Raw genomic sequence first — 10,748 nt, forward strand, 5'->3', positions numbered from 1 at the left:
ACAGTCCCTGAACTGACCACAGCATTATGCTATTCTCTTCCAATCTACTACAAGATTTTCTGCCCCCCCTCCCAATCGATGCCTCGGCTTTTTTGCCTTTAGAAGGCAGGCCTAACTTCTTGGAGGATTATTTTTTTTTTAATTGATTCAGATGGAAATAGTAGTCACCACTTCAAAACCAGCAACTTCCCAGACCTTTAGTTTTGTCCAACTGAAAACACTGCCAGTACGTAAGGATGAAAAGATACAAAGGCGGTGGCAGCCTTTATGGCTGGCAGATTACGTCAGAGCAGCTCTCCTACAACATGCTGTAACCCCTGCCTGCAGCTGGGCATGATGTGCTGACCAAGACGGCTTTGTGGAGGTGCAAGTGCACAGTCCATCGAGTGAGCAGAGACATCCCAGGGTGAGAAATTCTTCCTGCACAAATGCACGACCTGCCCAGTAGCAAGCTCTTCTGCCTCTCCCCACACACGTGCATGCAGCTGGATGCTGTGGCATACATGTGGCATTACTGATGACGAAAGCATCTCTGGCCATAGAGAGGGGAAAAAAGAAAGCAAAGCTCAAGCAAAGAAATAACCAATTAACAAATCCACACGCAATTTATTTCAGCCCAGTGCAGCTCCTGATCCTACAAGGAATTAAGTGAACTGCCCCCTCTGCATGTAGAAGAAAACTCAAATGCGTACAAGGTTCAGCACTGATGTTAATCCATTTTCACTGGAAAGCATCCCAGTGTTGTTACCAAGACATCACCTGTGTCAACCATTACCTGGTATCTGTTTCTGAAGAGCCTATGAATTTAATTTTTTTTAACTTGTTGCACCAAGTGAGCCACAGTCAGGTAACGTATGTGTTCCTACTATGCCATGTAAGTGCTCCTGACCAATGCAGCAACACTGAAAGTGTTTTACACATATTCTGTGCTACATTAATAGGTCAAGGTGGGCTGGGTTTGCTGCCTTTGCCATTTGACCATAATAAGGGAATACTGTATTTATTTTCTACTCCTACACACACAGAGATAGCTCAAACCTTTTCTTCATGAAAAGTGACAAACACCATGCCAAATCCACCAACGTTTATGAAAACACACAGAAAATGTAAGTTCAGGAGGAACCATTCTCCCCAAACACTCCCAACAGGCCTGTCAAAAGCACACAGACACTGTTCGCAGGGAGCTCTGCAAGAGAGAGGAAATACAGGCTGGCCTAGATTCAGCCCTATGGCATGACCTCCCTGACATTTTTGGCACTTATACACAAGATGAACACAATCACTGTAACTAGCCAATTCCAACCTGCCTGCTGTAGCAGAGCTCACACCCAGCTCCGGTGAGCATGCATGGTGGCCGCTGCACCAGCAGGAGAACCACTGGCCAAGAAATTCAGCCTGCGCAGAGTATTTTGCTGGGTTAAGAGAATCATAGAATCATAGAATCATGAAGGTTGGAAGAGACCTCTAAGATCATCGAGTCCAGGGGGGGGCAATCCTCTCTGCTTTTGCAGAGAGGATGCAATGAGCAGCTGGAAGTCCTTCTGTGTGCAGCACACCTACAAGGCACCTCTGGCTCGTGAAGGGTGACCCTGGTGTTCGCCTGGGATACGTCCTGCCAGACCAGCTTTGGAGGAGCACAGCTGCCTACCCTGGTTATGCCAGCTACCAAACGGAGCGGCGGCAAACATGTGCCTCTTTGCAGAGCTCTTTGGGATGCAGAAGCCTAATTGATGTGTGCAAACACGGGCACCAGCCACACATGTCAGGAGATGCAGGGAGGCTGACTAATGCCTCAACTATCAGGACCTATCCGGGAACCAAAACTGAGAGTTTTGACATTTACCTGACAGTCGCTCCATCTACAGAACAGGCTAAATACCCTATTATAAGCATGATGGTGTATTTTTTTGTTGGGTTTGTTTTCAGAAGAGATGAACCTCTCTCTAAATATTTATTCTCTCTTTCACTGTCTACAGCACAGTATATTGCAAGAATATCCATCTCCTTCTGCTCTTCATGTGACCTGAAGCGAGGAAAAAACCCGTAAGAATGGGTCTACACACAAACCAGCAGCCCAAGCACTACCTCCGTTTTAAAACACAGTCTTTTATTACTTCAGTAAAAGATAAGGTGTGGGCCAGGACTAAGAAGATATATGGAGATGTATATATATTTATATAGAAGAGACAGATGTATGACTGTGATTTTCAGACAAACGGTCTGATGGAGCCCTTCAAAAGTGGCTGCAAGAGAAGGAAGACTTTTGGTGTTTAGTTTAAGTTCAGTATATTAGGTTCTGTATCTCCAGGCAAAACTTGGGGGAGTTGGAGGTAATGATGGAGTGATGAAGGAAAGGTGTCAATAAAAAGGTCCAGATAAAAATAAAGGGAAAAAGCCAACAACAAAAAAAATCATCAGCAAAATCACAGATTCAGAAGGAGGAGATCAGCAATGCTGCTGCTTAGACTACACTGTTGACCTGAGACAGCCCTAATATCCCTTTAGCAAATGCCAAGCAGTTCACAAGCTATGAAGTAGCAGTTAAATTGTCTTTGTGAATAAATTGTCAAAAGAAGATTTGAAAGAAAGGAAGGGAGCCAAATAAATGCAGTTGTTGGTTTGCAAGATGCTGTGCCACTTCCAACAGCATGTCCCTAACACTGTCCCCTTCTACCACCCTCCCTCCCCTAAACAAGACTTCTAGGTACTTGTATTTGGGCATGTGGTTAATGCAACATTCATCACAATTAGGATGGGTGCTAACTGAGATGTTAAGGCTAACCCAGAAAAGACAAGTCCCCCCCAAAAGAATAACTTTCTACCAGTTTACAGGTAAGCCAGCAGGAACTGCCCAGATGCGTACTGAGCTGAGCTTTCACCGTCCGTGTGACACACTGCCTGTTTGGTTAGTAAATCATTTTCCCCTACTCCTCCATCCATTTGCCCCACTGGATGCTGCATCTTGTTGGAAGGAAAGCAGCACAGCTCCTGACAAAAGCAGGAACGTATCAGCAACGCTGCTGAAATTTCTTCCCCAATGCTAATGGGAGCCAGGTCCAGGCCGCGAGTGTCACCACTGACACACCACCAATGCATTTTGAAGCACTACAGGGAGCAGAGCGGGCTAGTTAACAAAATGCTTAAAACGGTGGCAAGAGCCTTGCCTGCGCCAGGCCTTCTGGTGCAGGCAGGGCTAACAGGGTGTTGTACAACCCATGTGCAGGACACAACTCCACCTAAGGCCGCACGGCACTTGGAGGTCCATGTGCAATCTACGTTGCCTGCACTTCACCTTTTGTCCAGGCCAAAAGAGTAAGAACAAACAGAGCAAGAAGTTTTACAAGGTGCTACACACCAAGTGTCTGCATCTGATTCCCACTCCCAAGCGTGCCAGTGCACAGGAGCACGCAGTTCATACACCTGCAGTCTTGTCTGGATGCGACTGTTACACACCTTATGGCTGGAAAGATCCCGATTCGCTTCCAGGGAATTTTCTGTCCACGCACATAACCTGCCATGGGATGCACCTGAAAATATTACAGCCCACCACCTGAATCACCTGAGATGAGAAGTGTTGCAACAATAAACCTGCGCATAAGTACACGTCCTGCTCAGTATTCACTGCTCCTGGGTCACTGGGTTTTTTCCATTTGTTTTAAACTGGACGCATCACTTACAGCCTGTCGAAGAAACAGCCTGTATGGAATTAACCCACTAGAAATGACTTTTGCATTCTCCTCATAGCAAAATGTAACCAGCCCTGCAGATTCAGCTGGGATCTGGGAACCAGGCATACTGACACAGCCTCGACGCAGAGCTCTGGCTCCAGCACCTCATTCAAGTTTGCGCTGCCACATGCTTGTGGCGGCGAGGTCCGAACACGCTTCTAATACAGTGACAATTTGTTTTCCTCAATTGCATGAGCACTGCGACTCCCAGGCGTTGCAGACCTACTGCAGTTCCTCAGTGGTGACAGACCAGTTGGTGAGATCTATTATATTTGGACTAAAATGCATCAGTTTTAAAAACAAGCGTGGCGATACCAATTGCTGTCCCTCTGCCGACAGCTTTAGGAAAGCAAACACAGAGGGATCTACCAAATTCAGAAAACGAGGCAAAAAAAGCAGAGGAGCCGTGTCTGCACAGTCTGGTTTGCAGTGTTTTATTCTCGGCCTCCCACCAAAAAAAAAAAAGGGGGGGGGGGGGGGGGAAGGTAAAAAAAAAAAAGGAAAAATAAAAATCAGGCTTTGATCCCTAAGCTGCTTTGTGTGGGCACAGAGTAACATCTGCAGAGAGCAAGGGGCTCACTCTGCGGGCCCCAGGTTGACCCTCACCGTGAGCCAACATTAACAGAGGAATTCGGACATTAAGCTCTGTTTTTATTTGAAACACCAAATGCAGCTTTCATCTTTTTCTAGATATAATCCTTTGCCAGAACACAGCACAAAGTACAAGTCTATTTATATAACACATGAGCAAAAATATTAATTAATAGATACAGAAGATACATTTATAAACCGGCATTTATTTTGCTCCCCCTCTTTCAGCAAACCAGCTCCTAAATTAACAGCTCCAAACACACTGCACCACCGACGTCCAATTCCTTTCTCTGCAAGTAAATTTAACTGTGACCTCAGTAGACTGGCATCTAACACTAAGATTTTAGTTTTCATTTTACCTCATTTCTGACCCTTTCGTGGCAAAGCGGCTGCTCGAGCTCCCCCGTGCACGGGTGGACACGCACCTCACACCCACACACAGCTCAAGCCACCCCACACCTGGTGAGTGTCATTACAGCCAGGGCAGAAGAAAGCCCAGTTATCTGCAAGCTAGCGTGGTTTTCTGTCGAAGTGCCTTGCCTTGTGAGCAAACATCACTGAATTTCAGATTTGCTTCATATTCCTCCTCGGCACATTGCACACGTGTTACCTATCCATTTCCTTGGATCAAACGGCAAGCTTGGGGGGACTTCTGAATATTTGTTGTTAATATTTCCAAGGCACAACTGCACTAAATCCAGGTGTTTGTTTTATGCCTTTTCTTTAATTCCAACTACACATTAACAAGAATTATTAGACTGCATGGCACTGCTTTAGGAACTACAGCCACTATTCTGTGAAAAGGAGACATCTATTATACTGTGGTCAAGTACCTGATCATTAGTGTAACAAGAAGACGTGACCTAGGTTTACCTCCCCCCAAAAGACAATTTTGTGCCTTTCTCCAATCTCCCATCCTCTTTGCAAAACAAGAATCCAGTTTCATTTGCCAGAGGATTTTGGTCAAAACTACTGGAGGGGAACAAGTCTGAATCTCAGCTGAGGACGCAGTACAAACGGCAAACCGGAAAGAGAGAGAAAACAAAGCAGTTTGGTTTGTGTGACATGGGAAAGGGCACATCATAGGAAACTGAGCGAGAATAAAACACATAAAATCAAGTAATTTTAATGTAGGTAGAAGTGAAAAAGGAATGGCTAAAAATTGTGTCTGATTGGTACCAGTAATCCCGAGAATATTGTTTAGCAATGAATTGCTAATGACCACTTCCAATTTTGATCCAAAGCTATCAGTGGACAAAGCAAAAATGTTAAATTCCTGTGGTGGACAGAAGGCTTATAGATTTCAGTTACTTAAATGCAATTCTGCTGGTATTTTTCCCTGCATGAATCCAAACCTGTCAAAATTACTTCTCACTTAATCGCAGTCGAGAGGCCGGCAAGCTTTTAGCCCAGACCTGAGCATCCTGTCCAAAGGGCGGGCAGCCTTCCTCCCCCTTCTTCTCCTGCGGGTCTGGGCCTCGCCAGCCTTTGACAAGAGGATGGAGGTCTCAAGATACGATTTCTTACATGAACATCACCACCACCTCGGCAGAGGAAGGAGGTGTCCATCAGCACCCTTGCTGAACAACAGGGCAGCTGTAATCCATCCCTGCCCGGTCCCCCAGCCCGCAGCGGCCGGTCAGCACACCTGTACTACATGGGGTACACTCTCTCCCTACCCCCCCCGCAGGCAGGCAACATGGGGGAGAAAACGCAGAACAAAGAAGAAGGGTACAGCGTACCAGGCTTCCTCACATCTGACAGTTTTTCTCCTCCTCCTCTCTTTTCTGATTTTCCAAGAATGAGGAGGAAGATGTTTTTCATGCTTTTATATATGTATAGCTCATAAAGCATGAAAAAAAATATATATACACATATATATATCACTTTTTAATCTGATCAGATGCTGCAAGCAGCAGGATACAAAAATAGATAACGAAAACAACAACAAAGCCCCTGCAGTTTTGAAACGTGCAGTTATCTGCTCCTTTCCTACTCCTCCAACCTTAAGTATATGTTTTTGTATGTAAGAAAAACAACGCAATAATAAGGCATAAATTTCAGACATGTACGCAATCATGCCTGCATCCGATGCTCCAAAACCAGCGCATCTGGAAAATGGTTCAAGTGGAACAATATGGACAAACACTTTGCCCGGTGGTTCACACCACCCACAACCACTCCAGATCCTCTGAACTTTGGCCAGTCGTCTCCCTCTGTTAATCTTTGAGTTGCTTAGGAAGATTTAACTGTATTATCAAGAATTCTGACTCTAGTCTGGGGCTCGGACCCTATAGCCTATAAGCTCCAAATAACAATAAACCAGTGATGCTAGTGTACGTCATGCATTTTAGGTTGGATGTTCAAACATAAAGGTAATTTCTCCCCCTCAAATCTAAGCTCATGGGCAGACTTGAGCAGCAATTGCTAGGTGTGGGTACAGAGTCGGTAGGTACAACGCAGAGGTGCCCGCACGGCCCTGCTGCTGCACCTCCGTCCCTGAAATAGCAGGGTGCTGCATTAAAGCAACCCGCCTCTGTTCCCCACACCTGCAAGCATGCCCAGTGTCTGTGCTGAACCAGGCAAACCACCGTCTTGGTGGTGGCCACCCTTGAAACCGCTTCTCGACAAGCATTATCCTGTCCCGTAACACAAACGACTCATCCCTAATCTAATCACTGCAGCTAGAAGAAAGTGTAAGTAAACGTATACATCGTGTACCGCAGGATGGCATTTTTGAAGGTTGCCACTGCTACAGAGTGAGAATCAGAGTGAAAGACTGAGCAAGTAAATATAAATCTACAGGCAGAAAAAAAGCAGGAAGGTAACTGCAAGCAGACATGTATGCCTCAGCTTTAATAACGCTAGCAAATCTGTAACCAGAAATCTTTTAATTCTGCTGTATTTGATAGATTACAAATCCTCTCCTAAAAACTCCTGAAAGCAGCTTACAGTTCAGACAAATAACTATTTTGCAGCGGATGACAAGAGACCTAAGAACGGAAACGATGGAATAATAGCTCTGTAAGTAACACAGATTTCTTGAATGCAAGAGACAGAAAAGAAGAAATCCGTACAATTCAATGAGCAGTTTACAGCTGGAAATCCTAAGACCTGTTTTGGTTAACTGTGAATTTTCTTTAAAGGCAGCGAGCATACTTTGTAAGAAAATAATTAAAAATCTTCAGGAGCAAAGTGTCTCAGGAAACAAGACACGCCTCCCACTCCCGATGACTTTCTTTTTTAAAATGAACTGACGTCTTCTCTACGCTCCACAATGAGACAAAGAATTCAACTAAAAACAAGAAATGTAGGAGTACTGCAATTAATACCCCCTGAAACGGTTGCCTTGCTTGGAGTAGGGGCACAGGGGAACAATTTGCTCCCCCTCAGTTATCTTCAAGACACATTGCTCAGCTGCGGTAGGCACGAGCAGGGCGCTCACCAGCTCGTGTTTTTCTCAAGGAGGGAGCTCATCAGCTTTTGATTTCAGATAGCACCTCCGGTGCCCCACAAGCAGCTGCTGGCCCTCTGCCCCACGCTTCCCCAGCACCAGCAGACCCAGCTGCCCGCTGCCGCACAGGATGCCTGCTGGAGGAGCGAGAGCAGAGCGGGCCCGCCGAGACTCACTGCTCGTTTGGAAAACAAGTCACGTGCAAGCTGAGTTCATTTTAGGCTATTCTGCAGGAGCTACCATCCAGCACGACCGTGCAGAGCGGAGCCTGCGCTGGGGAGAGCATTGCCGCTCTGGGGTGAAGCAGGCCCAGCTCGGCACGGTCCTCGGTCCTCTCGGCACGGTCCTCGGTCCTCTGAGGAGCAGCCCTGGAAGAGCAAAGCAGAGCAGGCACAGCAGAGGACTGGAGGAACTCCCAGGCAGGGGCCGGCACTGTCCCTGTAAGACAGCCTCCTGCACGTACACAGCCGCTGCCCGAGCAGCAAACAAAGCTGCAGAGAGCCTGCGCACAGCAGCCCTCCACTCATGCCATCGCAGCACAGGTAGCGGCTGCGGGGAAAACAAAACCACCACTACCACGACAAAAAGGCGGACAATAATTGCGATAAATAACGACCGAGTCATGCACTTTGACGGATCTGCATGCGGCGGGCAGGTGGGCCAGCGACCTGGCGGTGCAGCAGAAGCCCCGGTGAGGTCAAGTTCACTCCAGCACCCTCTTGCTTAATACCTACAGGAGAAGTTCAAGTGTGCGGGTGGGTCTCCCCCCACCGCCCCGCACACGCTTCCCCTCCGAGAGCCCGGCGCCGTGCTGCAACCGGAGGCTGCATCTGCTCTGGCTGCAATGGGGGAGGCGGCTGGTTTGCTGCCTGTGGTTTATAAATAAATGCCGGGGGGGAAATTAGTGCCATGCAAAGAGAAGTCTGGGTGGCGATTATGGTGTTAAGATCTGCAGTAAAAGCCGCTGTCGGTGAGCGCGGAGCAGAAGGACCGATGAGGGCGGATGGTTTAGGAGTGCAGTGAGTACTAAGGAGATGGTGTACGCGTGGCAGTGTTTATATGAGAGATCAAAACAGAGCCAAGCCCATCCAGGGAAAAAATGGCGACTACCGGGATGGGGGAATCTAAGACACTAGATTAGTTATTATTTTTAATAAACATATGCACTGCACATAAGCTAGACACATTGGAAAAGCTGCCGATTCATTCTGAAAAAGCGGTGCGTCTATTACCTGTTATTCTGGGATTTTCTGGCCATGGTGCCTGCCTTTGTTTTCTTTCTGGAATAGTCACTATCGAAGGGTAACACTGATGCATAGCCATGTTCTGCTTCTAGGGACAAAGTCAGCATTAGTGGCAATATATTTTTTCCATGCATTTTTTTCCTCCTTTGCAGGAACGCTAGGGTAAAGAACAGAATTTTTTCCGGTTGATTTGTTTGGATTTTATTCTGGCATCTCTTAAAGAAGCGAGACAAAAAATATAACAACTCGGTAAACCAAAAAAAAAAGGAAAAAAGTGCCGAAATTAGGAGGATTATTTCATTGCAGATTAAAAACGAGGCGGATCATGCAAACCCTTGTCACGCTGCGCTGGGGGGGGGGGAGGGGGTACAATTAACGACTGCCACACACAGAGAAGTGTGAGGTATCCTGAGCGCTGCAACACACACACCATCCCCATCCAGAGCTTGACAAAAAAAATAACCGATTTTTGAAAGGAAAAAAAAAAAAAAAAAAGAGAAAGAAAATAAAGGAATGCACCAGAGCTACTGACTTAGTCTTCCACGAGCTCCACAAATTATTCCCCCCATATGCTTGAGGACAATAAAAAAAAAAATCTGATGATTTGATGCAAGGAGTGCAGGAAATACCAAAACTAAAGCAATTATTTGAAGACCACTCCCTGCTCCCTCCTCCCTCCCCTTAAAAATTAGAGGTTACTTAAAACAGGCGTTTCTAAACCTTTCTTTCAGTGCACTGTAGATTGACTTCTTGGATATGTCACCACCAAATAAAAAACAGGTAAACCCCTGCTTCTGAAATACTTACACACAGTTTTGGCTGGAGAAAACAATTTCTGTCACACCTCAAAATCTGTTTATACAGTTCAGGTGAACAGGACTACTCAACTTCAAACTACTTTCTTACACCAATTTTAATTTCTTTTTATTATCTCAAGGCAGAACAAACCTTATAAAACTCAGCTTATTAGAAAAGGACTTCAGTACGGAAAATCAGGGCAAGATACCATTCACTTGAAGGGTTCAGAAGGGAAATAGGTAGTTGAGCTCAAATGAAAAATTGTTCTTACTTACTAGTATGACTTTTGACAAGGGAACCAACTGCAATTTATGAAGGTCCTATTTTTGCACAAGATTTAAACAGTCGGTCTCCAAATTCAGTGGGTGAATACAAAAGATTCCCTTCCAAAAAGGAAGTGATGGAAAAGTATATCAAGCCCATACAAAGATAAGCCTGTACTTTATAACAGAAAAGGCACTAAGTGTAAGACAGAAATCACCAACTTCATTCAAAAGACAGACACACTTATTTTTTTCTGTGAGGACAATTGGGATTTTGATTGGGAAGGCTTTGGTGACAACACACTTCCTATTCTGTGGAAAGTTCGTTCTCCTAAGAAAACATTTCTGAACTCTGTGTAATAACTGATAAAGTTCAAGGCATGTACTGTCAGTAAAAAACCATGTTGAGTTGTACAGTAATTTGTAAAAAAGCACAAGACACCAAAATAGCCAGCAAAGAAAGATGCAGTCTGTAATCAGCTATTTGGTTCATGCATTGTTTTGCCCTTGTACTGTGATTTATATACTGATAAAACAAATAGCTCTTTGTGTTTCAGACTAAATGGGTAGAGATACTTACAATATTTTATCCCTGCTTGCCTCAAGTGCAACTGTAAGTACTGTAATTGTTTTGCTGTGAAAAATTATTGGATTGGAGTGGTCATCACCA

At 45.4% G+C, this 10,748-nt stretch overlaps 1 protein-coding gene across 1 annotated transcript in view; it reads right to left on the reverse strand.

Annotated features, from left to right (window-relative positions):
- The window catches only part of MXD4 (MAX dimerization protein 4), a 39,536-nt gene extending 30,048 nt beyond the window's left edge, over positions 1–9,488 (reverse strand). Inside the window, exon 1 of the mRNA XM_009328795.1 lies at positions 9,006–9,488. Coding sequence (XP_009327070.1) covers positions 9,006–9,151 — 146 coding nt within the window. The 5' untranslated portion in view covers positions 9,152–9,488. The remainder of the gene's footprint in view (positions 1–9,005) is intronic.
- Between the last annotated feature and the right edge of the window lie 1,260 nt (positions 9,489–10,748).

This window comes from Pygoscelis adeliae, unplaced genomic scaffold (assembly GCF_000699105.1).
Source record: "Pygoscelis adeliae isolate BGI_AS28 unplaced genomic scaffold, ASM69910v1 Scaffold66, whole genome shotgun sequence".
Classification (NCBI taxonomy): domain Eukaryota; kingdom Metazoa; phylum Chordata; class Aves; order Sphenisciformes; family Spheniscidae; genus Pygoscelis; species Pygoscelis adeliae.